This window comes from Lagopus leucura, unplaced genomic scaffold, assembly GCF_019238085.1.
Source record: "Lagopus leucura isolate 7727_CA_CO unplaced genomic scaffold, USGS_WTPT01 Super-Scaffold_100024, whole genome shotgun sequence".
Taxonomy (NCBI): domain Eukaryota; kingdom Metazoa; phylum Chordata; class Aves; order Galliformes; family Phasianidae; genus Lagopus; species Lagopus leucura.
In genome coordinates this window covers 6,796,189-6,822,767 of record NW_024962276.1, presented here as the reverse complement: position 1 = coordinate 6,822,767, position 26,579 = coordinate 6,796,189, and the positions used below count along the sequence as shown (strand labels likewise).

The 26,579-nt window shown below is 51.9% G+C and overlaps 5 protein-coding genes across 6 annotated transcripts in view; 2 read left to right on the top strand and 3 right to left on the bottom strand.

The window, feature by feature from the left end:
• Positions 1–9,733, bottom strand: part of VPS53 (VPS53 subunit of GARP complex) — a 48,726-nt gene extending 38,993 nt beyond the window's left edge. For both annotated transcript variants that reach the window (XR_006180587.1, XM_042879637.1), the window contains exons 1-4: positions 9,637–9,733; positions 7,661–7,741; positions 6,664–6,713; positions 5,810–5,876 (exon numbers count right to left, since the gene is read on the bottom strand). Coding sequence is in view for 1 of the 2 variants with exons in the window: in XM_042879637.1 (XP_042735571.1) it covers positions 5,810–5,876; positions 6,664–6,713; positions 7,661–7,741; positions 9,637–9,720 (282 nt within the window). In the remaining variant the exon portion in view is untranslated. The remainder of the gene's footprint in view (positions 1–5,809; positions 5,877–6,663; positions 6,714–7,660; positions 7,742–9,636) is intronic.
• Positions 9,734–9,915: 182 nt separating this feature from the next.
• Positions 9,916–14,843, top strand: TLCD3A (TLC domain containing 3A). The gene is made up of 5 exons (XM_042879773.1): positions 9,916–10,067; positions 10,159–10,242; positions 11,961–12,174; positions 12,631–12,726; positions 12,889–14,843. The coding sequence occupies exons 1-5, from the start codon at positions 9,946–9,948 to the stop codon at positions 13,156–13,158; spliced, it is 786 nt and encodes a 261-aa protein (XP_042735707.1). The 5' UTR covers positions 9,916–9,945; the 3' UTR covers positions 13,159–14,843.
• A 358-nt stretch (positions 14,844–15,201) lies between these two features.
• GEMIN4 (gem nuclear organelle associated protein 4) lies at positions 15,202–18,554 on the bottom strand. Its single transcript, XM_042879771.1, has one exon. It carries the CDS (start codon positions 18,552–18,554, stop codon positions 15,336–15,338), a length of 3,219 nt encoding a protein of 1,072 aa, XP_042735705.1. The 3' UTR covers positions 15,202–15,335.
• Positions 18,555–18,964: 410 nt separating this feature from the next.
• Positions 18,965–23,122, bottom strand: GLOD4 (glyoxalase domain containing 4). Its single transcript, XM_042879772.1, has 9 exons — positions 23,003–23,122; positions 22,745–22,794; positions 22,187–22,307; positions 21,155–21,299; positions 20,820–20,956; positions 20,424–20,510; positions 20,092–20,205; positions 19,919–20,005; positions 18,965–19,656 (listed from the first exon to the last, which is right to left on the bottom strand). The coding sequence occupies exons 1-9, from the start codon at positions 23,090–23,092 to the stop codon at positions 19,591–19,593; spliced, it is 897 nt and encodes a 298-aa protein (XP_042735706.1). The 5' UTR covers positions 23,093–23,122; the 3' UTR covers positions 18,965–19,590.
• An 84-nt stretch (positions 23,123–23,206) lies between these two features.
• MRM3 (mitochondrial rRNA methyltransferase 3) lies at positions 23,207–25,596 on the top strand. The gene is made up of 4 exons (XM_042879750.1): positions 23,207–23,457; positions 23,538–23,782; positions 24,588–24,743; positions 24,929–25,596. The coding sequence occupies exons 1-4, from the start codon at positions 23,207–23,209 to the stop codon at positions 25,495–25,497; spliced, it is 1,221 nt and encodes a 406-aa protein (XP_042735684.1). The 3' UTR covers positions 25,498–25,596.
• The last annotated feature ends 983 nt before the right edge of the window (positions 25,597–26,579 follow it).

Genomic DNA, 26,579 nt, shown 5'->3' with positions numbered 1-26,579 from the left:
TCCCTGCTCCTGAGCACAGAGTATTAATGCTCCTTTCATTTGCTGCCACGCTTACAGCCCTGATCAATGAACGCCTCTGGACCATGACTGAAAACAAGTTCCCATTCCCAACTCTCAAAGAGCCTCAGCTGCAGAGATTTCAAAGCAACTCGTGCTTACTGTGACCAGACTCCTGATTTGTGCCACTGAAATATCACACAAAGAGTCTCTCCAGACTGAGAAAGGGTGGAAATACATTTTTATTCTCAGCCTGATGTCATTTTAGAGAAGACTTTAAGTTTCACAGCTATGGATAAACCACTGCAGCTCCAGCTGTAGCACTCAAGCAGAGGGGCTGGTCCACGGGAGCTTTCTGGCAGCACACAGACAGCCAGATGCTTCCCTGGGCAGACAAATCTGATGGGCTCAGCACCCCTGGCTTTAATTTTAGCAAATTTCAACCTTAGGACTCGATCAAATACTATGTAACTACCACAATCATCGCTAAAGAATACAATTTTCTGTCATCAGTTCTAGTTCTGACCACTAAGGCTGCACTAAGGATGCTTTAAATCAACAGATTATGTCCAAAGCTGCACCAAGCTTAAAATTGCTGCTTTTGTTCCTTCACTTAACCCCTGAATCACGCTTAGAAATCAAAACCTGCGCTCAGAACAGCTGCACAAACACTGGCAGACAGGAGGTGTGAAGCAAGAGGCGATACCTCACATAGTGCTCAACTCCTGAACACACATCAAAAATAGAAGACAACAAAAAAAGGAAAGAAAGAGGGAAAAATTAAAATGAATAAGTTCCACAGTAACACAGAACCTCCTGCCTGTTGTCAGGACTGCTATTTCCAGGCTGGATTTCTCGCTTTGCTGGCATCCAAACCAAACTGGGCTGTGGCACAGCCCAGCCTCATTTTGCAGCTTGCACTGTCACAAACAAAATGTCTTTTGCCTGCACAAAACGTGAGCTGGTGCCCAGCCCTGGGTGGCAGGGCAGTGCCACAGGCATCCATCACCTCCTGACATAGGAGCACAAGGCAAGGTCACACTCAGACCTGCCTTGAACTGAGCGTTGTGGCAGATGGCAGAAATTCTGCCCGACCTCTCTGTGCAGTTGCAGATGCCAGTTTTAATGGCCAGGAGCCAGAAGGATAATAAGCAGCACTATTTCTTCTTGGCATTGCCAGGCACCTGAAATCCTTTTCAGTAAACATGTTCTGGGCTAGAAAAAGCTCCGCGCCTCTTCAAGGGGAAGGACATTGCCCAACTGTCACAACTCACTAGGGAAATGGCTGTAAATGATTCTCACTTTTTATTCATTTTGGCAGCTCAATTTCTGGTGATTATTCACTGGTTATGAAAGAACATTGGGACTTCAGTTGCTGGGCTGGAATCTCAGAGAACCTGTGGTGTGACTTTTCCTTTTTAATATATAAAATGACACAGCAATTTATCCTTCATCCATTCATCACCTTAAAACACACAGTGAAAGCTACCACTTGCCTGGTTGTGTTTCAGAATAGAATCAAAGAGCCACTAAGGCTGGAAAAGACCACGAACATCATCAAGCCCCAACACAAACAGGTGGGGGGTGGAAAGGGACCTGAAGCAACAGTGCTGCTTGCTAAGCATGGTTATGCAATGCAGGCACTGCACAAAGACAGCTCTGCCTACTGCTGCACCCACCAGTGGCCATGTCAGTAAGAACGTGGGTAGCCAGGCTGACACCACCAGAAGAGGAGCACCATTCTCCTGCTGCCATCCTCAGCATCTGCACATCACTCTCTTATCCTGCTCGCCACTCATCTTCATCTCTCCTTTCCTCCCTCTATCAGTTCTGCAACACGTTTCCTGCTTGCTATTAAAACAAGAAAGAAGTCTCTCCCATCATTCCATCTATGACCTTGTCAATCCCAATAACCCGTGGGCATTTCTCTATGCCAGACACATCTCCTCCTTCCACGGAGGCTGCAGCACACAGGACCGCCTGGGACTCTGCACAGCTGCAGAGCTCAGACATGTTTATTTTTACATGCAGTGAGGGAGGACAGCAGTGGTTACCAAAGTATGGGATGACTAATTAAGCCGTCTACTGCTGTGCTGAGTTCAGGCTGGGCAGCAAGAATATATTTGTATTCTTTAACCACAGCAGCTGCCACCTCTTTTCTGCGCCGTTGTAGTTCAGAAAAAAAACAACTTACTGTTCTCGTGGAGCAAAGCAAAGAAGCAGGAGCCAAGCAAAGCAATCTGAGCTATCAGCTACTATCTTCAGCCATGAAAAACACGCGAGGCTTTCCCAGCCCAGGGCACTTCCACTTCCTCTGCAGCACTTTGACTAAGCCAGAGTCCCAATGCACCAGGGTATGCACAGTGCTGCAAGGTGTCTGGGGAAGCAGCGACTGCTGCTTGGCCCTGCAGGGCTCAGGCTGTTGGACTAGGTGGTCCTGGAGGGTTCCTTCCAGTGGATCCATTCTAGGAATGGCAAAGCTTTTCTTTAGAACAGTCTTTCCCTACTCAAATTCAGTCATTTTGGGTGTACAAGTTAGAAAGGGAAGGTGGACCAGAGCCAAAGGCTTTTTTATTATTATTATTGTTTTAAGATTCAAACTGTAAAGCCATAAAACCAGAGGGGATGCTAGAATTCCCCCTAGGTTCACACTTCCCCAATGGACTGCAGAAAGCTGCCTCACCTTTGCTGACGCAGGCACCTGTGTCTGGCTGAGCAGATACAGCCAAGGGTTAATGAAGCTAGATGGCAAATGCAGAGACTGCTTGTTACAAGGGCAGTGCGTGATAGGTGAAGCAGCTTCAGCCAAACAAAGAGCACAGGCATGTCAGCAGCTGTCAAAAAAATTACAGCCAGGCGATGTAGAAGGTTCAGCAATAAACACAACTAAAGAGTGACAAATAAAAACATACCGAGTGCGTTACACATCCAGTGGAAAAATCTATGGGAACTTTTTATACTACACCCTGGGGCAAAGAGGAAATTATGCCACAACAATAAGAGCTCTCAGCAAGGTCAGCTCAGACTCCAGCTTAGCAGCAGAGCTGAAGAAAAACCTCACTGAGGGAAAACAGGATAATGCTGGCTCCCAAAATCCACAGGCTGGAACCATGGATTGCTACAGCAGAACCATGGCAGCTTCTGCATTCCCAGCCTCTCCCAAGGCATCAAAATAGCCCAAGTCTGGGACTCCCAAGGAAAAAGCTGTTACACCCTGCAGAGGAATGTTCCACCCACAACTGTTGTTTCCTCCCATAAAAGGATTATTAGTGAGTTAATTTCTGGAGTTCACAGTATTGTCTGCAGATTTCTCCACTGAAATATCTCACCAGGAAGGGGAAGCCAAACAAGCCAGACTATTTTAAGGCTCCTGCACTCGGAGGAAATTCTAGGGCAAAATTTCAAAGGCAGATGCTTTGAACCGAGACACTCCAGAGACAAGAGAGCATTCCTGCCTTTAGAGCCACTTAAGTAACTCTTTGGGGCCACATCTGTTTGACTTTTTTTTTTTTAATTGTAGATTTAAAAGGTGCTTTTTCTAACACCTAAATGCCATTTGATATAAGCACGTGATGAAGACTACTTGGGAAAGTGTTTCAAACTTAAAGACTAATGATAAAAAGCTGCTCTGGCATCCTTCCCACACCAACCATTCACCACCCAGACTTGCCTCCTCGTCTCACCCCAGAGATGGGACACAAATGTCACCCACTGCCACACCACCAGCACAGGGGCCTCAAACACTGGCAGTGCAGGGGCTCCAATCTGCAATGATTTTGAACTCACTAAACCCTGAGGTCTCTTTTTGCTTAAGGAGCATGGAGAGCACGCTACCACAGCTGCTTTCCACACACTCACCGCTGGGCCTGATGGATTCAGATTGTTCTAACCGGGAGAACAGCACACAGCATTACTCAGACAGCTCTGCATTGGTAGCACTCCATTATCGTGCAAAACACCACTTTGCTCCGAAAAGCAAGGCTGGGCTCCCCTCTCCTGGACAGCTGTGAAGGTGCAGCTCTCAGCAAGGCTGAGGAAAGCTACATTGCTGGCAGCTTTGGTAAATGACACTCAAAGAGAATACAAACTGTTATAGGCTAAATAGCCTTGGTTTGTCTTCTAGGTATCACTGGATTCCTAATATGCTATCAGAACTATACGTAATCCCAGGGATTTGGGCAGTACTTGAACCAACAGCCTGCATGAGACTCCCAGTCCTCCATTTGGCAGTTCAAGCTGGCAGGAGATGGAAAAGCCAAGGCTGAGTGCCCTGAATCAGCTTCTCTTCCATGGCATGTGCTCTGCAAGGACAGTAGCTGCTTATGTGCCCCGTTTGGGTGCCCCACACATACACAGTGCTGGCACAGTTAACACGGACAGCACAGAAGGGGGCTTGGCAGGGAATCTCTCCTGGCTCCCCTGGGCTCAAAGAGGAACTGTTTTGCTGTCCTACCCCTGCATCTGAGATTGAGGTTTCCCTGGGAAGTCAGAGATCAAAAAATAACGGTACTGTTTCTCCCCCCAGACAAGTACAGCTCCTTCAGCTCTGATACCACGCAGTCAGATAACTCTGATTACCATTTGCATGGTGCAGTGTTAGGTGAGAACCTCACTGAAGGCAAGAGGTATTTGCAAAACACCTTCCAGATCCAATCTCTCAGTAACCACACAGCACTCTGAGCTCAAGCAGCTGCAATAGCAAGGTTCATGGGCACTTCTGTTCACAGCACAGGTTTCCAAGGAAAGGATGGACTGCACCGTTTTGGGGTCTCATTGTGTCAAGGAGTGGAAATATGTCAAAACACAGGAATGGCTTTTTGTCTTTCTTTTTTTTTTTGGAATACAGGGCTGCACAAACAGCCCCTTGGAGGTCAGCCAACGATGTATGTTTTAATTTCAGTTGCTTCTGTTCCCCATGCAGAGCTTCTCCCCACTTCCTGCTCAGCCTTAACGTCCAGTCTGCACAGAAATTATTCCTTCAACACAACAGACTTTGTAAGAGGAAAAAAAAAAAGTGAAATTGGAGCTGGTACTATCACAGGAACAGAACAAATACACACCAGTTGCTACTGCAGCAAGGAGTAGAATTGCTGGAGAAGCCCTTCTGGATAGGCAATGACCCAGCAACTTATTCTTAAATCCAGCACTAAAACACAAGAATCATTGTTTACACAGAAGAAAGTAGAATGATGGATGATTCGAGACATTAATATTCCTGGTCTGAACAGATACGGGAAATACAGATGCACCAAATGATACCTCAAAATCCAATATCACAGAGTCCAAGCTCAGTGTTCACAAACACCACAGCCATAGCTGTGCTGGTCAATACCATAACTCTGAGCAAACACATTTGTCAAGACAAAGACAAATGAAAACCTGGGAGCTGAATAAGATACACAAGATGAACTGGCAGTCAGTCATCAAGCTCAGTCACAGCAGCCCTGGATACCTCAGCAAACAACCTAGTTAAAAGGCAAAATATCCTTTTATTGATTGTTACTCAACAGCAAATGTGTTTTTACCTGTTTAATCCAGTTAGTTTATAATTAGCCACATAATGGCACAGCTGCAAGCCTCCTGTTCTTGCTCTTGCTTTATGAAATTGATTTCTCATTTGCTTCCCTTTGCAGGGCGATCAGAAAGCAGGTTAGAACAGCTGCTCCATGAGCACCTCAGGAAGTCAGCAGGGCAAAAGGCAGCAGAAACACCCCCCTCATGATGAGAGCAGGTTTCTGCCCGCCAAAGCAACCCTCAATGCAGCATCACAAGATGAGAACCGCTGGCTTCGCCTGCGATGAGGCGCACGTACCTGCCTGCCATCCTGACCCACGTTGGTCTGTCCTCTCACTACAGTTCGAATGCTGTCATCCAACTTCCTGGATAAAATAAAAACAAAACTATCATGTCAAATCCGTTCTCAATATGCCCGATCAGCTGGGAACTTTGAGACTTACAAAAGGCATTAAAAAACGGAAAGCTGCTGTTACCAACCAACACCAAACTCAAGTTTCTTCCTCCCTCTTTCTCTCTGTGGGACATCAGTATCTTACACAATTTGAAATTCCTGTTGCAAAAATAAAAACCCATTACCTAACTTAACATTTCTCCTGTTAGCTGTTCCTTGTCAGTTTCAATTTCTTTTTTTTCCACATAGTAAAGAGCAGTCTCAATTCTTTCAAGTTGGCAATGCCAAACTGCACAGAAAATCTAAGGGTTTTTTTCCTGCTGACATTTTATATTTACAGTATGAATAACCATAACCAATGAAAGGAGAGCCTTTAACAATTGCTATTTTGACCTCACAAACAAAATAAACTTCTCAGCAACCAAACATTCTGGACAGTTTGTCCTTCCAACCTCCAAACTGTACTAAAATTTGGTACCCGTTGCTACCCAGCTCATTGCTTTTCAAAGGTCAACTTTTGCAATTCACCAGCTAAAATAACCTGAAGGGGACACATTACAAAGAGGAGCAAAATACAAATAACTACAATTAGTGATATAGTTTTGTCTCTTTCTCACTCTATTAGACTTGAGGTTGATCCTTTCCTTGTCTTTTAAGCAAATTAACTCCAATTAGCTACAGTATAGGCTGTACTTATGAAGCCCTGGCGGCAACCAGACTACTCCATCTGAGATGCAATGAAATGGAGAAACACTTACCTTATTTTCAATCTGATTTTGTTGACAACTTCATCGATGTTTGCCAAAGACTACAAGAGGAAAAACAAAAAAGAACATTACAAGGAGAAAACTTCTGACCCACATCAGCTGTGACAGCTCACCCTTTCTTATGCACCACACTTTACAAAAAGGAGAGCGATGATTTTTACAGGTGGAGAAAAAGACACAAAACAAGTCAGCTGCAGGGTGTCCCTGTGATTGGAGGAGCTGTCCTGAAATGCTGTGGTGACAGTGACCTCCAGTGGGCAGCACAGAGCTCTGGCCTTCCCTGGCCTCCTGCTGAACCCAACACCCTGCACTTGGGTGCAGGAGGCTGCTGGAGATACAGCAGGTATTACTGGGAGGAAAAACAGCTCTGCACTGGCAAAGGGAAAAAGGATGAGCCAGCACCACCAGGAAACTAAACAGAGACAGCTGGAAGCCAAGGAGGCAGCTTCTGCAGAGGATCTTAAACATGGAAACACCTGCAATGGAACTGCCTCCCAGTCCAGCCTTCAGCTGGGAAATACCTCCTTTCACAACTGCTCCTGAGGCTGATGAGGGGAAGACCAAGGGTGGATAAAGACCCTGTGGTCAACTCATTCCTTACATCTGAGAAGAAGAAACAGGTTTCAAACATGGATGACCCTTTGGTGACATCCCACACCCAACAACTGTCTCATTTGGTGAAAAATACTGAGGATTCCTAACGATTAACACACAGCAAGTTATGAGATGTACTGCCAAAGTACAGAAAGCTAGTTTATGCCTCCAGATCAAAGCAGAACTTTTACTCCAGCAAACGCTTTGCGTATAAAGAAACTGCATAATGAGTGAATATCATTAAATGCTAATTTAAGAAGTGATTATCATCATAGTATTCAGAGTATACGCACAGTAATGTTTAGAAGAAAAAGCTGAGATAAAGGTTTAAGCATGCCTTCAGCCAGGTTACCCTTCAAACTGAGGAGAGGGATGTGCTGTGAGCACAACTTACTTGCTCAGTGGGAAAGAGAGTGTTAATATACTCCACAGCATTGAAATCTGCTCTGTCCAGGGGGTCTTGGCTGGGAAATACCTGAAGGGTGAAAGGAAAAAAAAAAAACAATCAACAACACATCAACTTTAGTTTTTGTAACTTTATGGAGCACCGCTGGGCAACAGCACCATTCTGACAAGGCTGCACAAACAGCAGTGCAGTGTTCTCCAGGGGTCCCCAACCTATTATAGCCCCTCATAACACAGAGATAATGCACTTGCATGCTTCCAAAGCCAGCATAAGCATAATCCATCATGTACAAGAAACTCCCAGGACATACGAGCCATTAATTATGCATCTCAAAGCATTCCAATGCTTTTGTGTTGTCTGGAAGTGGCAGCCCTGCTGAGACTTTGCTCTTCTCTCTGCCTGAGCTTCAGGGGCCCTGTGGTGACAGACAGGGGAGTTGCTTTTTGCAGTCACGTAATGCAGAACATGATAAATTGAGAAATGGTTGTACAAGTTGTCCAGAGACCTTGGGCTTGCCCCCCTCATGTGAAAAAGGAGAGAAACAGAATCTGCTGAGTGATTCCTGCAGCCCATGGAAAAGGGAAGGGAGAAGCTGTGGTGCAAACAGATCTCATCTGTCCTCAGAACAGCTCAAACAATGGCAATGCAGCTGTCAGGCTTTGTTTGCTCTTTGTCCCCCCACAGTAAAACATGCTGCATTCCTTTCTCTGTTACCATATTTATTCCGTGTCTACACAGCCATCAGATCTGCTCTCTGAGGCCAAAACCAAACCCAGTAAACACAGCAGCCCTCTGCAGGCACTCAGAGCCTCCACAAAGCCTGGTGCACATGCACTGTTCACTGTATGCCTTTTAGAGAATAAAAGCAGTGTTTTTATGAGGATGCTTAAAGAAAAACCTGGAGGTGGTGAAGTCTCTGGGGGCGTTTCAGAAGCGTGGGGATGTGGCACTGAGAGATGTGGTCAGAGGGCATGGTGGGACGGGCTGAGGTTGGACTTGGGGATCTGAGAGATCTTTTCCAACCTGAATGATTCTGAGATTTATGACCTTATACAACCTACTGACGGAGTACTGCTGTCCCAGCTGTCCAACACAACAGCTGTGCGGCGGCCAAAAAGAAGCAGGAACCTGTTAAGTACACAAGAGGTCATGCCTGAGCGAGGAAAGTGCTCTGACATCAGCCTGTTCTAAGAGCACAGACGCAGTACCACAACCAGCCCTGCTCTGCACGTTCAGCTCGTCCCAAAGCTCCACAGGCATTAACAGCAGCTGAAGCAAGGAGGTGGAGGGGAGATAAAAGCCAGCAAGGATTTCACTCTCAAAACACAAACAGACACCAATGCTGCCAGCAGCCACACTGGTTGGGGAAGCTGCTACTCCTACATCTTCATCACAACCCACCAACCAAAAACAACTGCCCTAGGTTTGCCAGCATGCTCCCACTTGCTGAGCAAAGTCAGCAGGTGCTGCCCAAAACAACGTGAGGAACACTCACAGCAGGACTGGAACACTGGGAGGGATAGGAAGCAATGGAAGGCGCTACCATCCTCAGCAGGCCCTTCATTCAGCCATTCCTGAGGTAAGAACTACCCAGAAGCTCACTGCGAGGTACGCCGACCCCACGTGAAAACAACAGACGTGCGATTAGAGCCGCGAGGGTCAGAGATGTGGCTCCAGGGACACGGAGCGCACTGCAGGACACGGGGCTGCCACGCGCAGCGCTCACTCAGGTCAGCCTGAATTTGGGTGAGCCACAGCCGCTCGGCTTAAAAAGGCACTGAGAGCGAGGCTCGGCGTTACCAAGAGCCTCCCGGCCCCCAGCAGAGCGGAGCCGCCCCTCACAGGCCGCTCACTGCGGCGGGGACCAACAGCGGGCCCGGCCCCGCGCAGCAGGAGCCCGGCAGGCCCTCACCGGCGGCCTCCCGCGCCCGGCCCCGTGCGGAGCGGCTCCCCCGGCCCCACACCTGCTCGATGGCGGCCTGCACGGCAGGAGCCAACTCCAGCGCCGCCTCCAGCCCAGCCGCCAGCTCCAACTCGTCCTCTTCCATGGCGCCGCGCCGCTTCCGGGCCGCGGGGCACGCCGGGATGCGGGAGGACCGCCCCGCTCCTCCTGCCGGGCTGGGGGCGTGGCCTCGTGCCGGGCGTGGCCTATGGGAAAAGCCGCGTCTCCAAAGGGGCGTGGCCTGCCGTCGGGGGGCGGGGCTTGCTGGGGCGGGGCTCCCGCCGCCCGGCGCCGTGGTCCCGCGGCGGGCGGTGGCGGCAGCGCGGGCCCCATGTGGCGGACGTTGGCTGTCGCGTCCGCCTTCTTCCCGGGGCTGTTCGCGTTCTGCGTGCGGGCGCTCCGTTGGGCCGCCCCGGGATGGAGCCTCAAAGACCGCGTCCTGCTCAGCGGAAGGTACGGGCGCGGGGTGCGGCGGGGCTGGGGGACCGGAGGGATGGGCCCTGACCCGGTTGGCCCTGATTCGGTTCCCATCTGCTGTTTGTAGGCTGGTGTCGACGGTGCAGGCTACGATGGCCACGGTGTCGGGCCTGACCGTGGTGCTTAGCTGCGAGGATGTGGTGCACGACAGGTAACGGGACGGGGGGGCCCTTCCTGCCCTCCGGAGTCAGTGCGGAAAACCCATAGAAAACGGTCCCGAGGGCGTAACGGGGCCGGGCGGGGGGCGGCGGGAGCGGCAGAGTGCGGCATCTCCGGCCCTGGAGATGAAGGAGATCCGGTGAGAATGGAGCGGAGCGGGGCAGCTCCCGCTTCCTGCACACAGAGCAGCCCGGGATGGGAAACCATTGCTGGAGAAAGGCACGGAGATGAAATGGGAAAAATCACCAGGCCGGGCTGCCCGTGCTGCTTGTGGGGACGAAACAACAGCGATGGCTCTTAAGCTATGGTCCAGAACAGCAGAGCTAGAGGTGGGGCGGCACCCGGCTGTGCAGGGTCCCGTCTGCTGCAGCAGTGTTGGACTGAGCCCTGCTGGATGCAGGCAGCCCCACGCGGTACCGATAGGGCAGATGAGGAGCCCCAGCCCGGCTGCTACGAAGGTTGCTGGCTTTGGGCAAAAGCGCAGCCCGAGCCCCAGATTTCCTTTGAATCTGGAGGAGCTGCAGCTCCACTCTCAGCAGGGACAGGCTCAGAGAATGGCAGCGGGACAGGAAGCACCGTGAAGGCTGCCAGCTTATTGACACAGGCAGAGAGCCGTCGCGTTGCTGGCACTGCCTCTGCCCTCCAAAACCCTCTGAGAAGTTCAGCCTTCCTGCTTTGCATCTCCGATAGCACTCTGAGCAGGAATGCATGCAGGGGAATCCCTCTGGGATGGCAGGAGAGCAGTGGAAGGCTCACTGGGCCCCAAGCAACGTTTCTCCAGCAGCAGTTCCCTACCAGCCCCATTCACGTGGTGTTTTCTGAGGCTCCCTGCAGAGCAGGGGTTACAGCTGCCACATTGTGCAACTGGGATTCCGACATTCTTTGGGAACAGGCATCTGCGTGCAATTATTTCCCAACAGACAAAACGTCTCCCAGGGATTTATTGCCGCTGTTACAGGCTTTGCACTTCACTCTCCAAAGCCTGGGCATCTTTCATTAACTCTGCTCTCTGGGTGTGTTATAACACTCACCTCTGGGTGGGCAGCTGACACAGACGGTCACAGTGTTGTTCCTACCATCAGATGCAGGGCGTAGGGCAGAGGATTACCTGTTGCAGAGCTACCAGATGAGCACTGACCTGGGGAGGTGCCACAGCCCCAGCAAACACCTGCCCCAGGCTGAGGGTGCTCCTCAACTCGTGCTGTTTGCACTGTGCCTTTGCTCCTGACGCAGGGCTGATTGCACAGCTCAGGCAGGCACCAAACAGCACCGACTCGATAAAGGCAGCCATGCCCCACTCAGTGCCTGCGCTCAGGAATCACCCATTGTACCATTCCTGTTTCACATAGCTTTTCTCTGGGATGGCTGAGCTGAAGGTCCTCGTCCAGATAAATCAGGGCACCAGGCACCCACCCAGCTCATCGATCATAGAGTTGTTAAGGTTGGAAAAGACTTCAACGGTCAAAGTCCAACCCATCCCCACTGTGCCCACTGACCACATCCCTCAGCACCACATCCCCACGGTTCCTGAACACCTCCAGGGATGGGGATTCCCCCCCTCCCTGGGCAGCTGTGCCACTGCCTGAACACTCTTCCAGAGAATAAATTATCCTAATATCCAACCTGAACCTCCCCTGGCGCACAGCGTGAGAACATTACCTCGTGGGCCTCCCAGACCCATTGCTACACATCTGTGCTCTCCCTCCCTAGGCACTGGCTGGCTGTGGAGTACGTCTGGGTCCTGGTTCCCTACATGACCTACGACATCTACGTCATGTACCTCTGCCACTGGCACAAGAGCCGAGAGAAAGGCATAGCAGAGAGGAAGCACTCGCTGAGCAGTGTGCGGAGCTTCCTCCTGCAGGAGCGGCTGATGGTCACCCACCACCTCTTCATCCTCATCGTGCTCACCCCTGTCACCCAGGTGAGGGCCAGGCATGGATGTTGTGAATCCAGACAACTGGGAGCCCTGACTGGGGGGGGATCATAAAATCATTTAAAGGCTGGAAAAGACTTCTAAGATCACCAAGCCCAACCCATCCCACCATGCCCACTAACCATGTCCCGTGGTGCCGCATCTCCATGTTTCATAAACGCTTCCAGGGTGAGGAACCGACATCAGTTGAGAATAAATACAGTGACCAAGAGGGAGCTTTCCTCAAGCTGTGTGTGTTGGATCTGTGCCTGTTACTTGGCTGGCATCATGATCAACACCCTTTCAGCTGACTTTGGAAAGCATCTCTGCTTGCCAGGAGATGTGAGGTGCTCAGTGTCAGCTCCCAGCTCTCCTGAAAAGCAGCAAGGTCCATTAGCAGATCCCTTTGTATGAAATATGCCACAGTGGGGAAGGCCCTGTGTTCATTAATGTTGTTATTTGCAGCACTTCAGGGGAGAGCTTGGAGATTTCTTCGTGGGCTGCATCTTCACGGCAGAGCTGAGCACTCCTTTTGTATCGCTGGGCAAAATCCTCATGCAGGTATGCGAGGAGGGTGGGTGCCATGAGGTGGGTGCCTGGGTTCCTGCTGCCTCCAGGGGATTCTGGGAGCCTGCAGGGGTTTGCTCCCCTTCCCCACCCCAGGCAGTCCCCCTCGCATTGCTCACACAGCACTCACCTGTGCTCGCCTTCTTCCTTTCCCAGCTGAAGATGCAGGACACGCTGCTGCACAAGGTGAACGGGATCCTCATCCTGGTGACTTTCTTCCTTTGCCGTATTCTCCTCTTCCCCTTCATGTACGCAGCCTATGGCAGGCAGGTGGGAATCCCAGTTTACATGGTGCCTTTCCGCATCCCCCTGCACTGCAACATAGCCAACGCCTCCCTCATCGCCCCGCAGCTCTACTGGTTCACACTCATCTGCCGCAAAGCCGCCCGCCTCTACGGCAGCTCACCTGCTGACAAGAGCAGGTAATGGCTGGCAGAGCACGAGGGCTGGACAAGGGTTGTTCCCTCCCCAGCTCTTCTGCCTGCAAAGTCAGCGCTGCAGGAACCATCGTGAGAGCACAGCAGCGTCGATACCACGAGGCAGCCCTGCTGTCAGCAGTGCCAGCCTCAGCTAGGGGGAACTTTCCTCCCACGCTGCTCCTGCTCTTTGAGCAAGGGGGAGGTCTACCCATAAGCATAACTTATGGGGTTCAGTGCTGGGCACCAAACTAATGGTTACACGAGAGGGGATTGTTACAGATCCCCCATCTTTCAGGGCTGATGGCAGCACAGTGAGGCACGGCACAAAGGAGCTTGTGGAGTGGATGCAGCAGGGTAGGCGGTGCTGGAGCGTGCCCAGCCCCAGGCAGCAGTGCTGGGGATGTGGGAGCTGTGTGCTGTCCCTGCTGGGCTCAGATCTGCTCCTCCAGCAGGGAGCAGAGCCAAGCCCCACGATTCTGCACAGCCTGTTCCCCAACAGTGCCTTTACACTACAGCTGCATTCAGCCTCTGACTTCCCCACACCTCACTGCTGCTGGGCACTTGGGACTCTCCACTTAACTCAAAGAGGATTTTCAGTACCACTGTCTGATGTCTGTGGCTGATGGTGTAGGGCAGCTCTGGAGCCCCCAGCAAGATCCTAGGATTGGCTGCACTGCAAGCAAGGCAGGCAGAGGGCCATCGCTGAAGGGTAGGACAGGGGCAGGAGATTGTCCCCATCCCACCAACACAGAGCCCTTCCGTGGCAGGTGATGGCTGGTTTCAACCCCCCTGCCTTGATGCAGTTGCACATGGAGATGCATGCATCTGTCTCATTACCTCTATAAGGTAACTGAAAGCCCAACACATTTCCTTGCCCCTGCTCTCCCTTTCAGCTGACACCAGCAGCACTCTGTGGGTACAACCTGAGCTCCAGCTGCCCCTCCTGCCCCATCCGAGTCTCCCACAAAGGGAGGCCTGCCTGAAGCTGGCAGGGAAGGAACTGGTCAGTGCATAAGCAACCAGCAATACCAGAGCAGGGTGTTGAGCTGTGTCCTTAACCAGTTCAGCCCATTTCCACCTTCAGTGCAGTGAAAAAGGGGCAAGGCTTCTGTGCTCACCTTGCACCATGACTGCAGCCCAGCAGGCGTGTACAAGCTGGACAGCAATCCTGCTTTCTCTGAGCACAGCGTAAAACTGAGCAGCCAGGTTTTCCCCACTGCCTCCTGCACAAGCCTGGAGTTTCCTCTGTTCCAGGGCAGCCAGCTGCACCAGCACTTGACAGACCAGCACCCACTCTGTGCCTTTCATTCTGTCTAAAAGCTAAAAAGGATGGCTGGAAGAGATCTAGTCTGGGAGAATCATTTCTTTTGGGTGTCAGATCTTGTCCCAGCCATGGCTGTGCAGGCTGGAAAGAATGATAATAATTTTAAAAAAGCCTCTTCCGGCACGCAGTCGGTTATTGCACAAGCACTACTGTTACATTAACCATTGAGACAAGCTGCTGTTATAAACCGCTTGCTACCCATTGCAAATATTTGTATACTGCTGTTTTTATTACAGATAACGTGCCTTATGTAAAGACAAAAAAAAAATCCACTGAGGCATCTCAGTTTGCACTAACACTGCCCCATTTACTACTGCACCTATCAGAAGAGATCAATAAAGACTTCTTTCCTGAGTCACACCACCGGATGCCTCCCTCCCACGTGCCATTCATTTCTGGGTGGGGAGGCACTTAAGCAGCAGTTTGCCACTGGGCACCCACCCCAAGGCAGCAGCCCACACCTATTGCCCAAGGTGCCTGCTCATCCTGCAGAGCACGCTGCTCTGAAACAAACAGCAGTGTGGCTGTGGTGAGGAGAGGGCAGCCCAACAGAAGTACTTCCCTGATGCCAGAGTGCCAGAGCTCACTACAACTCCAGACCACTATTGGGCAAGGTTGGGACCAAGGGACTGGCAGCTTGCAGCAGCAGTAGTTGTCTACAGCTGTTTATGTGGCTGCTTTGCTGTTTAGAGAGGCTTCGAGAGAACAGAGCAGGGAAGAAATGAGTTCAAAAGTGAAAAATAGATGAGGTTTATTACAGATCTTACAGCTTTCCACATAGTGGTCCCTTGCAGCAGGGTCAGTGCTCCCCTATGATTCTCCCTTTAACTCTTCAGGCTATCCCTGGCCGAGTGGGCTGCCTAAGCACCCAGCTTGCTGAGCTTCTGCAGGAGGGGGCTGCACAGTGCCTTGTCCCTGATGTTGTCAGTGATGGACTCCAGGAAGTGCCTCTCGTTGGCTCTCCTCAGCACGTTGCTGGGGGACGAATCTGCAGAGCTGAACACCTCGTACTGAGAGAGGACCTCCAAGGCCACCACCACCAGCAGCTCAGTGCACCCACTATCTGGAGGCAGCATGGCTGCAACGTGCAGGAGGTGGCAAAACACCTGAATGCAGACAAAGGACACCTCCTCTGTGGAGCTTCTGTCTTCAGCGGGGTGCAAGGGAGACCCTGTGGCGCTCTTGATGGAGCTCAGCAGGTCCGTGAGGCTGCTGCAGTACAGCTGGACCACGTGGAGCCAAGCCTGTGGTGGCAGCCAGGTGGAACAGCTGGAGCTGCAGAGGAGCTGGAAGCCCCTCAGGAAGAGCACGGAGAGCTGGAGGTAGCAGGCAAACGGCCGGAGGTTCAGCAGGGGCATGTACTGCACGTACTCCAGCGTGTAGGGCACATGCAACACTTGCCTCTCCAGCAGGTTTGTGACCACATGCACAAGCCTCTTCCATTCACTGTGGCTGCACCAAGGGAGGACCTGTATGAAAGCCACCAGGAAGCCTTTGCTGAAGAGATTCACTTCCTCAGGGTTGTCCACGTTGACCACGAGGAGTGAGAGCATCGTCTCTTTGAGCTCAGTGGACACACAGCAGCACTCCATCCATGCCAGCAGCCCGCTGCCCGGCCCGTAGGCTGGCAAAGGCTGGGATGTCCATTCATCTTCAGGGAGCGTGCAGATCTCAAATAGCGTTGCTGGGACCTCATTCTTGAAATGCTCTCCATAAAACTTCTTCAAACGGAGACCAATGGTCCAGTCCAGTGATGCCACCTTCCTGTGAAGCCAGGCCAGAGACTGGACCCAAACCTCTGGGGAGGAGGCAGTTTCTGGAGTCATTACCTCACAGAGCTGGCCGAGGACATTCAGCACCAGGTCTTTGATCTCCAGGGATGGGAAGAGCTGGTCCTTGGGCTGATGCCAGTACTTTGTGTAGCCATCTAGAAGCTTGCAGAGGCTGAGGAGAAGTGGGAACGGGTGGCAGGACTTGATCCAGTGCTCTTCTGGGTAGGGCTGTATCTCCAAAACTTTACTGAGGATCTGCAGGCTCAGCTCAATTTGAGCACAGTCCGATTTCAAATAGGGAAGGACAAAAGCTTTGGTCACTTCTGCAGGTGATACAAGCGGGGCAGCTGAACTTGGCTGCATGAGAAAGGCCAAAAACTTAAGAAACTGCTCCTCCTCCCTCGCAGAGGAAAGCTTCCCCCATGCTGCCTCCTTCAAGCACCGTAGCACCAGACTGCGTGGTCTGCCTGGATCATCATGCACCTCTAGGAAGCTCAGTGCTGGGAAAGAGCAGAGGATTTGTGCCAGCAACTGGTGTGCTCCTAGGTTGACTACAGCAAGACTACAAATCTGCTTCACAGTGGCCTCAGGGTGCAGCAGAGCAAGCCTAGCCACAGCAGCCACAGCCCTGGTAAGGCCTTCATCAGATACACTTTTGGTGATCTGGTTGAAAGTCACATTGAGGTCCTCCTGGAATCCATCCACGACAACCTGCAAGTTCAGGGAGAGCCCTGGCCCACCCCAAGCCTCCAGAACACCAGAGATCACTTCGTTTTTGTCTGCTAGTGAAAGCTCACTGTAACATTCCACGATGGTTTTGGTCACTTGCAACTGCATCTCCTGGGCCTCCCTGTCTTTGCAGGATGTGGCAAAGTTTACCACAGTCTCCAGCAATTTCAAAACTAGGTCTGGTTTCTGGAAAAGAGCTCTGTTTTTCACAAGGCAGTCAACCCAGTCTTTCGAAAAGGCCCAGGTCTTTTCAGAAGCAAAAATGGAGCACATCTCCATGTGCCGGTTCAGCTTTTGCTCAATGATTGTCATGGCAACTGAAGATGCAAGGCTGGCGTCCAAATCTTTGTTCTTCTGAGTGGTGCTTATCTCCTTGAGAAAGTCATCAATTGTCTGTGCCAGTTCTAATGCAACACGCATCTCATCCTCACTCAGGTCTCCAGTCTCAGAGAAGCAAACCAGGGCCTTCCTGAAGGTGGGAAGAATATCAAGGAGCCAGCAGCTCTCATAGCATTGATTCTCTGTGCTGCTCAGGACGCCCTGCAGCTCCTCTCCCCAGACACGCAACAAGCTGTGCAGAAAGTCCAAGCCAGCTATCAGTTCTTCACGTGACAGCTTAGCCATGGACGAGAAGCTCACGGTCCTCTCAGCTTCCTTCACTTTCTCGTCCAGCCCGCTGTGGTGGTGCTGGCTTTCAGCATCACTGTTCCAGAGGCTGACCACCGAGCTAATCTTGGCCAGGTACTCAGCAACGGTGAGGGGGCTGCCCTGCGGCTCCAGCTCGGTGAACATAGACAGCAGCTCCACCAGGTTGCCCAGGGCATAGCACTTCACGCGCGGTGAGGCTATGCTCCCGTAGGTTTGCTTTAACCCCTCGATGAGGACCACGAGCAGGCTGTTAGCGGCAGAAGAGCCATCCAGAGAGCCGGGGTCCTCCTTGAACCGCTTCGGGGGCCGCAAGCCATCATCCAGAGCGCGCTCACAGCCGTGCTCACGCACGAGGGAGCCGAACGCGGCGACAGTGCCCTCCTCCGGATCCCGCCCTTGTCTCATCGCCTCCCACCACACATCCAGGAGGAATCCGACATCCGACGGAGCCGTGTCCTGCCCGACGTACCGCACCAGGCGCCGCAGCTCAGCCCGGCACACGGCGTGCGGCAGCGCCAGCAGCAGCTGCACGAAGAGCCGGGGAGCGGCCAGGGCTTTCACCAGCTCGAAGAGAACCGTGCGGTTAACGTCGGGGATCATCGCGCCCACGGAGAAAAAGGCGTCTTCCTTCCATTCCCGGTCCAGAGAGGCGGCGGGAGGGGCGGGCAGCAGCACCTTGGCCCACACGATGGCCACGGCTTCCTGCTTCCACAGCCCGTGCTGCCGCGGCGAGGGGCAGCGGGCGCCGATTTCCCTCAGCGCGTCGGTGATGGGCGGCCCGACCAGCGGCCATTCGGCTTTGCGCAGCTCCCGCAGAGGCCGCGGTTGGAGAAGCCTGGAAGCCAGCAGGAAGGCGCCGTGCAGGATAGCGGTCTCCTCGCATACGCCCCAAGGCGCGACCCGCTCCCCGCTCCCGCCGCCCGGCTCCATGGCGGCGGCTCCGGGCAGACAACGCGGCGCGCGCTGCGCTCCGTCAGAGCAGGCGGCCGCCGCGGTCCCACAGCGCCCCCTGGCGGAGCGGAGGTTTCCCGCCTCCCCCCCCAATTCAGCCGCGGTTGGAAGGACACACAGAACGGCCCGGGTTGGAAGGGACCTCAAGGATCACGAAGCTCCAACCCCCTGCCACGTGCAGGGCCACCAATATTCCCTTGCACTTTGCTGTGCTGAACCACATCAGGATCACCCGGGCTCACCTTTCAAGCCTGCTGAGGTCCCTCTGAACGGCATCCCTTCCTTCCACCGCATCAACCGCACCACTCAGCTTGGTGTCATCAGCAAACTGGATTCCGTTGTTGATGTCATTGATAAAGATGTTAAAGAGCAGCAGTCCCAATACAGACTCCCAGGGGACGTCGCTCGTTACTTTTATTCAAGTAAAGGCAAATTTCCAACAATAGCACCAGCCCTGATCCAGCCCCAACTCATTGACTGCATCAATGCCAACGCAACACCATCACATCAAGCACTGTTTCCATTCGGAATATTCATTGCAGGCACTGACACGGTGCAACGACTGCCAGTGCTGTTGATTTTCATCGAGAGAGATCAAAAACAAACAGCCTGCCCAACAATGCCAGGCACTACAGCTGCTGATACCCCAAAATCTCAGCCCTGCACTGCAGTCAGGAGGGCTACAGCTCATTAATTACAGATCTGGATATTCTAATCAATCTGGCAACTTCTCCTTCAAGTGCAACCACACTAGAGATACACGAGGTGTTAGCCTGCAGCTCCCTTGTTGGAAGCCACGTGCTCGACATCCTCCTCACTTTTCACGTATGAAGGAGCACATGATATTTGATTGAAAATAAAAAGGAGCTTGAAATGAAAGAGATAACAAGCTGAAAAGGAACCGACAGAAGAGTATGGGACATGACTGCACTCTCCCATGGGACGGACAGCACAGCAAGTTTTGCCCAGATGAAAAATAAGGCATGACAACCAGCCAGCCCAGCTCCTCCTCCAGCTATGCAGACACCTTCTTCATATTTCGGGCAGCAAACCACGTGTCACTCTTGTCAGCTGCCATAGCCTGCAAAATGAAAACATGAGCATGTTTGGCTGACTCAGCCATTCCAAACACTGGGCTGCCCACTCTCACCACCCTGCCCCACAACAACAGGCTGTCTGTAAGGCTCTATAATCCAGAGGAAAGCTATCTTGACAAAGAAACTGTTTCTTGTGTGCTACTAATGAAAACAGGCACTGACAGCCAATATTTTCTGCTGCAAAGAAAGTTTGATTCTACAGGTGGCAGTGATCAGGATGAAAACAAAAGGCAGAGCATTACTTACATCATCTAACAGTTTGTCACCATTGGGATCCACTTTGGACAGATCTCGAAATGCTTCATCTCCCACAAAACAGATTTCATGGCCATCCTAAGCCAAATTTAACAGCAAGTCAGGCAGATAACCAGGGCAGAGAAATTAGAACTGACTTTATTACTATTTCTGATGCTACTCACAGGATCAGCCAAAATGACCACTTGCACTGTAGCTTTGCCAGGTGTGTCCAAGCTAACCAAAGGCGTTAAAATTTTCTGGTTCTCCTTTTTCATCAGTGCTTCAATGTTTGGCAACTTAAACAGAAAACAAACAACACCAGCCCCAGTCAGATGAAGCCAGGATGTATTCAGGCCGTTCTCAGTTAGTTTCCTGTTACCTGCAACTCCATTGCATTTCCACTGTGAGAAGTTGATCAGTGTTACTTTGATCAATTCTGAGAGATTTTGCTAGTAGTAGACACCTATCTCCCACTACTCAGCTGGATGAGAGGTAATGAAAGCATGATGATTACCTCTTCCTTGGCACAGGAAAAGGCAATCCTTCCAAATGCTGTTCCATGATCCACTGCTCCTCCAACAGCCTTCAGCTCCAGCTTACACTGAAGGAAAACAAGAAAACCTAACAAACTTGCATGGAACACTGCTCTCAGTGCCACATTTGCTCCAGCTTCTCATTGTTGCAGACTGTTTCAACACTGCCCTTACAAGAATTTCCCGATGAATCAAAATTCCCAGAGCAAACCACAGCTTTTGGTTGTAAAAAAAGAAGAAAAAGCAGTTAAATTAAAGCATTCAGGCTCTGAAGTGCACAGTTGTTTCTATCATAAGATTTACAGAATCACAGAATGAAATGAGAGCTTTCTACGACGTGACTCTTAAAGAACTGGAAGGCTTTCTACAGAACCAACCTGGTTATCCGCATAGCCCAGCAAAACCCTCTGTTTTTCTTCATCCTTCTCATATATTTTCATCCCAAGCAAATGAGACCAGTAATTAACAGACTTGTGCAGATCAGAGACACCCAAGGTTACCTTTAGCACAGGATCTGTGGGAGTGCAGTAAATGGAGAATAGTTACAAGATAAATCATGGTTTTAATTGCGTTGTTTTACAATCTTAAGAAGAAAAGTAATAAAGAAATAACAATATAGGCCCTGTTTCATAAAATGCCATTGAGACAAACGCACATCCAACTTGTAAATATCTTCTGAACACAAAGAAGAGCACGTGTACATTTATTTCACCTTGCTTTTTCTGTTCCTTGTCTTCCAAGTAGAACTTGTATCCACCTGGGGCTTCAGTTTCAAACACACCGGCTGTGACTTCTTTGAGGGGCCATCCCATCTTCTTAGCATTGCTCACAGCCTGGCTGGACACCAGGGTTATGCCCTGCCAAGAACAGAAAAGACAACAATAAATCCACTGGTGCAACAACAGCCGAAAAACCACCTCCCTCAGCTGTGCTGACAAAGCAACTCTCACCCACGTGCATCAGCAGGAAGACCTCACTCTTCACTGCTTTCACCCTTCCAGGCTCTGTTAGCCACAGTCTGTGGCTGTGGTCAAGGATATCTGACCATCCCAGGTAGGGTGAAGCCCTACCTTTGGAAAGCCTGCCTCTAAAGAAACAAGCCAGATTACTTTATAAAGCACACTGACCACACAACCTCCTGAGAAGCAGGTAACTTGCTCCTAGAAAATAAGCTTAGGCTAACCCTGCATCTCCCATGTTTCTGGGACATACTACTCTACTCTTCTTTCACGCCAAAGGGAAATGTAATGGGAAAAGAATTTGTGTCAATGCACTGTACAAAGCAGAAAACCAAATCCCGGCTGTTCTACCAGCTTAGGGAGATGTTTGTGGCTCCATGCACCTGATCCTCAACATTCTCCAAACTCAAGGAAAAACATTAGCTCAACAGAAACAGTGAGCAAACACATTAACCATCAGCTAACAAATGAATGAGTAATAACAAATGAGTGTCCCTATAGCATGATCCTTCTCAGCTGACCACTTCAAGCTGGATCTGTCAGCAAACACACAGCAACCACGGGTGGGGAAGTGCTGAAGGAAGCGTTTCCACAATCCTACATGAACACAAAGCTCCTCTACCTTTTGCTCTTCTAGCTTAGAGACAACTAAAATGCATGAATGAGAAGGGTTCAATAAATCAAATAGTATTAAAAAAAAAACCTGTTATAAGCCATATAAGAGACTCCTAATGAGAAAATGAAAGCACTGATCATAATAAGGTTTTGCTGAGCTTGGCACATACCAGAAAGTCATTGCCAAGGCGATACTCTCCAATACCATAGTTGTAAGTCAACTCTGCAACAAAGTGGTCATCTTCTGGCCCATAGCCCACCATTGTTTTGCTCCATTTTCCATCGTAAGGGCTAGAAGATTTATTCAGAATGAATATGAGAAACAAACACCAAGAGATGCAACCATGAATGCTTCAGCAAAGAACATCATTTCAAGAACAAATGGCACAGCTAACCTGGCACCTCCCATTGGAAAGGAGCTGACACTTACAGAGAGTTCTTGGAGCTGTTGTGGCTAAAGCTGCCATGACTGTAGAATCATGGAATCATTCAGGTGGGAAAAAAACAACCAAGATCCCCATGTCCAACCCCAACAGTTTCATTCTGCAGGTTCGGTATCAGAACACAACGTAACACAGCTATAGCAGAGCCCAAATGCAAACCCCACGCTGACACAGAAATGGCACCACGGGGTGAATTTTTAATACCACGTGGATTCATCCGTTAAATACCGGGGCAGAACAGGGAGGTGCCTTACGGGAAACGAGCACTTCAGGCAACGCACTTACCCATTGCAGCTGGCCTTACAGCCTTCATCAAACTCCTCATGCCTCAGAACCTTACGAATTAAATGTACATATATTAAAGATAGAAGGGGAAAAAAAAGGGGAGGAGGGGGTAAACGGGCCGAGCTGGGGGCTGTGCTGTCTAAAAGAAGAGCAAACGCGATTCTGCCCGGTTCACCCTCCTCCCGCAGCGCAGGGCGTCTCCCCGGGGCTGAGGGCCGCGCTCCCGCTCAGTCCTCCCGCCCCCCGCACGGCGCTCACGCTCATGCCCAGCAGCTCCCGGTAGAAGCGCGCAGTCCGCGCGCGGTCGCCGACTTTGAACACGAAGTGCAAGGCGCGCCGCACCGCCATCGCTCCACCACCGCCCCCTCGCGCAGAAAGATGACGTCATCGAGCCCGACCTTCCCGCCGCGCACAGCGATGACGTTCGGAGACGGCGGCGCAGCTCTGACGTCGCGGATCAAGATGGCGGCGCTGAGGCGCGCCGTGCCGGTGCTGAGTCGGGCGCTGGCGGGGCCCGGTGGGGCGGCCCCGGGACGGCGTTGGGTGCGAGCGCTGAGGCGGAGCCCTGTGCGGGTGCTGCCGCCGCTGAAGGAGCAGGCCAAGGCGCAGCAGAGCCCCGTGGAGCACCATCCGCCTCTCCCGGCTGTGGAGCGGGACTCGGCCGGGCCCGGGCTGTGGTACGAGAAGGCGTCGCCCGGCGACAGGAGCCTGGGGTGAGGCGCGACGGCGGGAGCGGCCCCGTCCCGGCAGCGCTCCCCTCACCTCACGCTTTCTACCCTCGTTTTCTCCCCAGAAAAGTGGTGACCATCGCTAAGTCGCGGAGTTTCCGCGACCGCCACGGGAAAGTGCTGCTGGAGGGGCAGAGGCTGATCCGGGACGCGCTGGAGGCGGGCGCCGTGCCCCGGGCTTTGTTCTTCAGCACCGCCCTGCACCTGAGGGAGCTGCCGCCGGCACCGCTGAAGGGAGCCCGCCTGGTGAGGGTGAGGTTCGAGGACATCAAGTGCTGGTCCGACGTGGTGGCCCCGCAGGGGATGATAGGTGAGATGCGATAGAAACAGTGACAACGGTGCTCAGAGGGAAGTCATTCCACAGCTGATAAGCAGATAACGACGATCTCTGGCTTCTAGCAGCTCTGGCAGTGTGTCAAACACAGTGTAATTGGAGAGCTCCCTTCTGCTGTGAGAGCTGTGAAAGCGGCTGCTGGAGTCGTACAGGGTGCTAATGCTCGATTGTCACAGCACGCTGCTTTAGCTCTGCTGGGAAACGGTTCTCTCTGTGGAGTGACAAACTCTTCACAGATGTCCCTTATGCAGTGTGTCCAAAGATGGGCAATGGAGCTGTGCAGGGTGTGGAGCAGAAATCTTAGAGGGAGCAGGTGAGTGAATTGGGATGGTTCAGATCCCTTGGCCTTGTGAGTGAGGCCTCATTGATCTCTACAGTGACTTGAAAGATTGTAGTGAGGTTGGGGCTGGTCTGTGCTCCCACGTAACAGCAATAGGACACAAGGGGATGGTCTCAAGTTGCACCACGGGAAGTTCAGGTTGGATATTTGGAAGCTTATTCTCTGAAAGAGTGGTCAAGCAGTGGGACAGGCTGCCCCATGAAGCGAGGGAGTCCCCATCTCTGGAGGCATTTGAGAACCATGGAGATGAGGCACTGAGGAACATGTTCAGGGGGCCTGGAGGGAATTAGGTGGGGTTGGACTCAGGAATCTTTATGGTCTTTCCCTACCTTAATGATTCTGTGATTCCCTGGGGCTTTCTCCTGCACATCTACAGCTATGACAGCCACCCCTCTCTTTGTGGTGCATCACCCAAAGCTCATCAGCACTTTGTCTCTTCAGGGATCTTCGCCAAGCCTGACCATGCCAAGATGTCCTACCCTACTGCCCAGCTGCCCCTAGTTCTCATTTGCGACAACATCCGGGATCCAGGAAACCTGGGGACTATTCTGAGATCTGCAGCAGGAGCAGGTTGTGAAAAAGTGTTGCTAACCAAAGGTAAGGGCCTTTTTTCCAGGACAGGTGTTTAGTTTGACAGATCTCTGGGGTAAGGCAGTGCTTAAAGATGTTGTTTCATGGAATTTGTAAGCAGTGTCCAGCACAGACAGGTTTTGCTGTGGGAAGCAGTTCCTGAGTCTTTGCTGGAACTGCTGCACTGTCACTGTTTTCCTCCCCTGTCTCAGGCTGTGTGGATCCATGGGAGCCAAAGGTGCTTCGTGCAGGCATGGGAGCTCACTTCCGAGTGCCCATTGTTGCCGATCTGGACTGGGAATCTGTTCCCAGCAACCTTCCTTCTGGTGTGCGGGTCTGCGTGGCTGACAACAAAGACCCAGGGGTTCAGGCTGAGACAGAACCCACACCCCAGGGAGCTGGCAGGTTTGGCTCCCCTTCTGGCAACCTAAAGGCTCCTGTAAAACCCAAACACAAGGCTGCTCCTCCTGAACATGAGGATGAGGAGGGAACGGAGGGCATCTGCGCCTCGGAGCTTGCTGCACAGTATTACTATGAGAACTGGATACGGTCCCCAGCAGCAGTCGTGGTTGGTGGAGAGACCCACGGCCTGAGCCCAGATGCACTTCACCTTGCAGCCAGCACAGGTGGGAAGAGACTGGTCATCCCTGTGGTGCCTGGTGTGGACAGTTTGAACTCTGCTGTAGCTGCTGCCATTGTGCTGTTTGAAGGGAAGAGGCAGTTGCAGTGGAGGAGGCACAAGCAAGAAGATGAAAGGCAGAAGTTCCCAGTAGTGGGATAAACTGCTGAGACTTGGGTGCTGAAGCAGCACCCCTTCCCTTTGGCACTCTGCAGAGGAATTAATTAATAAAAGAGCAGCCTGGTCTGTTTTGTTTGCTAAGAGATTGTTAAATAGCTGTGCCTGGAGCTAGCCTCTCTTGCTCCATGCTAGTGCAAGTGGAGCATGAGCTCCCCAGCTTACCTGTGTGTGTGTGTGCACGCTGGGGGTGGGAGGAGGGACACAGCTTGCCCTGTGCCTCGTCAGGAATGCTGCAGAGAGGTGAGCAGAGCTCCATTCACACCAAACCCCACGTAGCAGCTGCAGTAGCATCAGTGCCAGCCTGGCCAGGATGCTGCTGGCAAAGCATGTCATTCCTCTTGCAGCCCTTAGGCTGTGCAACCACCAGTACTGCTGGACTGCTTGCCTGGGGACAAAGGAGCCACTGTACTTGTGGCTCTGGGTTAGGAATGCCTGACAGCTGCCACCTGAGCAGCTCCTGTCCATGCTTACACAAACCCTGTACCTCATCAGGCACCCCACCGTGGTGCAGGGCAGCAGAGCACCAAGAACTGTGCTACTGCCAGGAGGTGGCAGTGCCTGTCCCATGCAGCTCAGCTCTGGCAGCTGGGCCTCAGCACTGATAAATTATGAATGAGGGACTGGAAGAGGGAGCTGCAGGCACTGCTGCTCCTCAGATGGATGTTCACAGTGAGAGTAAGACCGGGGGCCCTGTCCATGTCTCCTTGAGGACAGTATTAGCTTGCACTAACATCCTCCTCCGCTGCAGGACTGGGGGCTCCTGCCCATGTTGCACAATGCTCTCAGCTTCCCTGACAGCTGTGTGTTGACTGACAGCTCCTGTGACAGCGCTGGCTGCCACCTGCCTTCACTGGCTGTGAGTTGCATGAGCTGCTCACACAGCCACTGCCGGCTCCTGTTTCCTGTTACCACCGAAAGGTCATCGATAGGTCTGATTGTGAGACACCCAGACTGCCAGCCTCCTCCACATCTAAGCCCTGATAGCTGAGGACTAAGCTGGTGTTAGCTCACAGCTGAAAGTGCTCCAGCCAACCAGTTCTATCCCCACAGACTGGTTCTTGTGC